Source organism: Coenobita brevimanus, chromosome 87, assembly GCF_032717465.1.
Source record: "Coenobita brevimanus isolate Jiangsu-jjx chromosome 87, ASM3271746v2, whole genome shotgun sequence".
NCBI classification, from domain to species: Eukaryota; Metazoa; Arthropoda; class Malacostraca; order Decapoda; family Coenobitidae; genus Coenobita; species Coenobita brevimanus.
In genome coordinates this window covers 4,777,829-4,782,828 of record NC_137040.1, presented here as the reverse complement: position 1 = coordinate 4,782,828, position 5,000 = coordinate 4,777,829, and the positions used below count along the sequence as shown (strand labels likewise).

The 5,000-nt window shown below is 43.9% G+C and overlaps 1 protein-coding gene across 1 annotated transcript in view; it reads right to left on the bottom strand.

Moving 5' to 3' along the window:
* The window catches only part of LOC145410966 (phospholipase A2 LaPLA2-1-like), a 47,117-nt gene that overhangs the window by 13,999 nt on the left and 28,118 nt on the right, over positions 1 to 5,000 (bottom strand). The window contains exon 2 of the mRNA XM_080281022.1: positions 1 to 136. This exon is cut by the window's left edge and continues 34 nt beyond it. Coding sequence (XP_080137148.1) covers positions 1 to 136 — 136 coding nt within the window. The remainder of the gene's footprint in view (positions 137 to 5,000) is intronic.

Below are 5,000 nucleotides of genomic sequence, written 5' to 3'. Positions count from 1 at the left end.
TGGTGGAGGGTGGCGCTTGTCGTGGCGGGAGCGGGAGTAGCAGGCGGAGATGAGGGCCGTCAGCTCAGCGGCCTCCACCACCGCTACGGGACTCTCACTCGCCGCCAATTCTCGCATTATCTCGTCCACGATGCGTCTGTAGGGGAGGATTACATTATTTATCATGTGTTTTACGATTTGTTAGCAAAAAAATAAGTACAGGCGATGGCGGATATAGCTCAGTGCTTAAATGGGACTCTTACCGCCAATTCCCGTATTATCTCGTTTACAGTACGTCTTTAGAGGGAATTTAGAGTTTTGACCATGTCTGTTCGATATATAAAGAGGACAAATAAATCAACAGGCCATTAGCTCAGTCTCCTATACGGAACCCTTAACTTGCCGCTAACTCACGGAAAATCTCGTTCAAGAGAGTGTATATAGGGATATGTTACATTCTTTATATATATATTTTTTTGAAAGTCCATAGTCAATTAATGTAGCAGTGTGTCAGCTCCAGTGACTAAACGGAGTCCTACACTTGACGCCAGTTTTCCATTATCCCGTCCACAACGCACCTGTAGACAGAGATTATTGTTATTTTTACAATACGATGACAGGACAAGAAAAATACATGTACCAGGTTGAGATAAGGATTGTCAGCCCCACAGCTTTTACTACCGCTGTGGGACTGACTACTAGTTCTCGCATTTACTCGTCCGTGATGGAATTGCGATATTGAGACTACATCTCTCTCTCTCTCTCTCTCTCTCTCTCTAATTATATATATATATATATATATATATCATCCCACCTCTATTTCCTTCCGACAGGTGAGGTAAGGGAGGCCCAAAAATTAAAGAAAAACAAAAGAATGGTAGTGGGAGAACTAATCAATAACATACCCAGTAAAATGGACCACATACGAGTACATAAAACCTTGTGTGCCAGCAGAAGGTGGATTAAGGCAGTGCATATGTGGACAGCAAAATATGAATGAAGTGGATTGGGGAGGGAGAGTGACGCTGATGAAAGACAGAAATTGAAGTGAAATGAAGGTGTGGGGGATTGGCGAGTAATGATGCGAAGATTAAGCCGTTTGAGTTGCGAAGATGAAAGTGCTAAGCGCATTACGCGGGGATGGAAACATTTTGGATTTTATTTTCGCTATAGACGATTTTTTTTTTTCCCCTTGGTTGATGAAACCCTTCGGCAGGTCAATTAAGAGTCCATCCTCTGCCTGCTAGGATTTCCCTCACATAAATATTACTGGTAATAATAATAATAATAATAATAATAATTCATCATCATCCAATCCTACGTTGCCTCATGAGCGTAGGAGCCCGGGGCTAGGCAAGTTGGTCCTGACATTTAAGGTGAGAGTGACCAGCCTCAGTTATCCCTGAGTGGCATTATGTGAGCAGTAAACCCCAACGACCCCTTGGATAAAAACTTTCACTGGCTCAATTCGACTGGAGTACCGTAATTACCCACTAATCCACCAGACGCCAAAATTTGGTTAAATGGTTACCACCCAACGTAGTAAATGGTTTCCTGGTGTACAGGAAACCATTTGGCCTGTCATTAAGTGTAGAGTCACCCACAGGCAGAAGGAAGAGGAAAGAATGAAGGAAAGAAAGAAGAGGGAGTGTAAAGTCACCCATAGGCGGAAGGACGAGGAAAGAATGAAGGAAAGAAAGACAGAAGGGAATGGAAGGAAAGAAGGATGGAGGAGAGGAAAGGGTAGACACCCGAGAGCAACACTGCTTCGAGTGGGTGGATGTTGAGCGCCCTCACCTACCACAATATAATAATAATAATAATAATAATAATAATAATCGTCTGTTGTAAGGAAGAGTAGATACCTAAGTGAGAAAGGCTGTATCACGAAATGGTAAATAAGGAAAGAATAAACGATGAATGGAGGAGGAATCAAGGAGAGAAAGGAAGGTTGAAGTGTGTGTGTGTGTGTGTGTGTGTGTGTGAGTGTGTGTGTGTGTGTGAGAGAGAGAGAGAGGGGGGGGGAGGGGGGACAGGAGTGATACATTTAGGGTGCCAATATTGCTTGTTCCCTGAGGAATGTCGATAGGCTGGTCAGGTCAGGTTATGTTAGGTTAGTTGAGTTAGGTAATGTAAGGTAGGTAGGGAACCAGGTAGGCAAGTAGGTAGATATATAAGGTTGTTGTAGGCAGATAAACAGACAGAAATAGAGAGGATGATTGTGTGTCACAGTGAGCGAGATAATTTGATGAGAGAGAGAGAGAGAGAGAGAGAGAGGGGGGGGAGGGACAGGAGTGATACATTTAGTGCGCCAATATTAGCTTGTTACCTGAGGGACGGCTGTAGGCGGGTTACAGCACATATTGGCACCAAATATATCACTACAAGAATAATGCATAGCCCGCGCCATGTTCCTGTCTTCATCTCCACCATCATCGTCATCATCATCATCATCATCATCATCATCCTAAGACAGACCACGACTATATAGAGACTCAATATTGTTAATGCATACCACGCCATTGTTATTATTATTATTATTATTATTATTATTATTATTATTATCAGAAACCGTGACCACTCTGTCATTATCATCATCATCATCATCATCACCCAATTCTTCTTTCTTTTGAGAGTGGACAAGAAAAGAAAACATGCATACCACCACACTTATCTCAAAACATCGTCTGTCTTAACCTCTTAACCCTTTCAATCCCGTGACGTATTTCTATGTTCGATTCATGCGGCAAATATTAGAAAATCGTCTGAGGTGAAGGGGTTAATGGAAGTATATCTTAACCCTCTGACTACTGTAGATTTCCTTCAGGTGGGTAGAGAAAGACAAGGATAGACAATAAAAGGCACGAGCGTAGTTGTGGCAGTGAGAGGGTTAATCTAAGCCGGGCAATTAAACTTAACCCAGCCTAATTTAACTTTACTTTGTGCCTCTACGTTAGCACCGATTTCTGTCTGTCTGTCTGTCTCTGTCTGTCTGTCTGTCTCTCTCTCTCTCTCTCTCTCTCTCTCTCTCTCTCTCTCTCTCTCTCTCTCACACACACACACACACACACACACACACACACACACACACACACACACACGTCCCTTTCCCCCTGTTTTCTCCTAGACACAACCACTTCCCCTTCCCCCTCCACTTCCCTTCCCCATCAGTATGCCTCCCCCACCCTTCTCCTCCACCAACACATCTGCCTGTTATTCCCCTTCCCCTCTCCTTCCCCCTCTACCCCTCCTCTCTCACTAACTCTTATTATCATTACATTATCTCTCTCCTCCTCTTTCCCTTCTCTCCCCTCTACAGTCCCTTACTCCATCTCCTTTCCTTCCCTCACTATACATCCTCTTCTTTCTCCTCCCTCTGCTTCTCGTCTCACCTCTCCAGGCCTCTTTCCCCCTCCACCCCTCCTCCAACAGCATCCTCCGTCTCTCTCTCTCTCTCTCTCTCTCTCTCTCTCTCTCTCTCTCTCTCTCTCTCTCTCTCTCTCTCTCTCTCTCACCAACACATCATGAGGAGTTGAAACGAGTGGCAAAAGGAAAAGTGTCCTTCCTTTCCTTCATCAGCAACATTTCACAAGTTCAGTAGAAAATGGCATTGCTTTGGGGGAACTAAAATATTCTGCTTGAACCCGTAATCAGAGCCAATTAAAACTTAAAGCAACAGGCAAGCCGTCATATTACCAGCGCCAGATTTTAATTATGCAGCAGCCAACCCTAGCACAAGCTAATTAGGACCATTAAAGGGCAATTAGTCTCGTGCAGCATTAGGAATTGAATTGTGAATGAAAATGTAAAATGTTATTGGGGAAAATGGATACAGAAAGGGTCACTATTACATTCTTTCTTAGGGTACATAAATTGTCTCAGTTCTAACTTCTAAGACGATGTAATGACAGTTATCATTTAACCCCTTCACTACGATAAAGATCTCCCTCCCTCCCCCCCTTCCCTCTCTCTCTCTCTCTCTCTCTCTCTCTCTCTCACACACACACACACACACACACACACACACACACACACACACACACACACACACACACACACACACACACACACACACACACACACACCATACAATTTTATGCCACACAGGAAAGACCCCTTGGCTTTAGAAAATTAATGAAGATGCTTTAACACCTCTTCAGCCTGAGAGATAATATTTTCTAAGCTGAAGAAAATCGTCTGGTAGCAGGAATGATTGAGAAAAACCGTTATCGTGTTGAAGGAGGTTGATGATGATGATGATGATGATCTTATTTTTAATGGCACTATATGAAACTACTTCCTCTCCTATATGGGTGTGTAGGGATAGTGTAGGAGCGTACTGGAGTAGCGTGAGGATGTGTGGGATAGTGTGTGTGGGGGGTAGTGTGGGGGTGGTGGGATAGTGGGAGCGTGTGTGGGGTGTGAGGTTGTGTGAGTATGTGGGGGGTAGTGTGGGGGTGCTGGGATAGTGTGAGGGTGTGTGGGGGTAGTGTAAGTATGTGTGAGGTGGTGTGGAGGTGCTGGGATAGTGTGAGGGTGTGTGGGGTAGTGTGGAGGTGCTGGAAGAATGTGAGGGTGTGTGGGGATAGTGTGAGTGTGTGTGAGGTAATGTGGAAGTGCTGGGATAGTGTGAGCGTGTTTGGGGTTATATAAGTCTGTGTGCAATTGCGTAAGAGCGATGAGGGTGTAGATATTAGAGGTGAAATAAGATAGTGTAAGAATGTGTGTGTGAGGAAGTGTGTTAGTGTGAGCCTGTATGAAGTTCTGTGAGAGAGTATGGAGAAGTGACACATGTGGGAACGCGAGGTGGTGTAGGAGGAAGTGTGAGAAAGTGTGAGTGTGTGAAGTTGCATAAGAGTGCAAGAAGGTGCTGAAATGGGAAGGGAAACAAAATATTTTAAGAGTATAGAGCTGTCGAATGAAATTATGTAAAAAATTATTCTCTTTACATTTTAAATTGGCGTAAAATTGCCATCTCTCCACCTTGAATGATGAGTGTTAGCAAGAGATTTATACTAGAT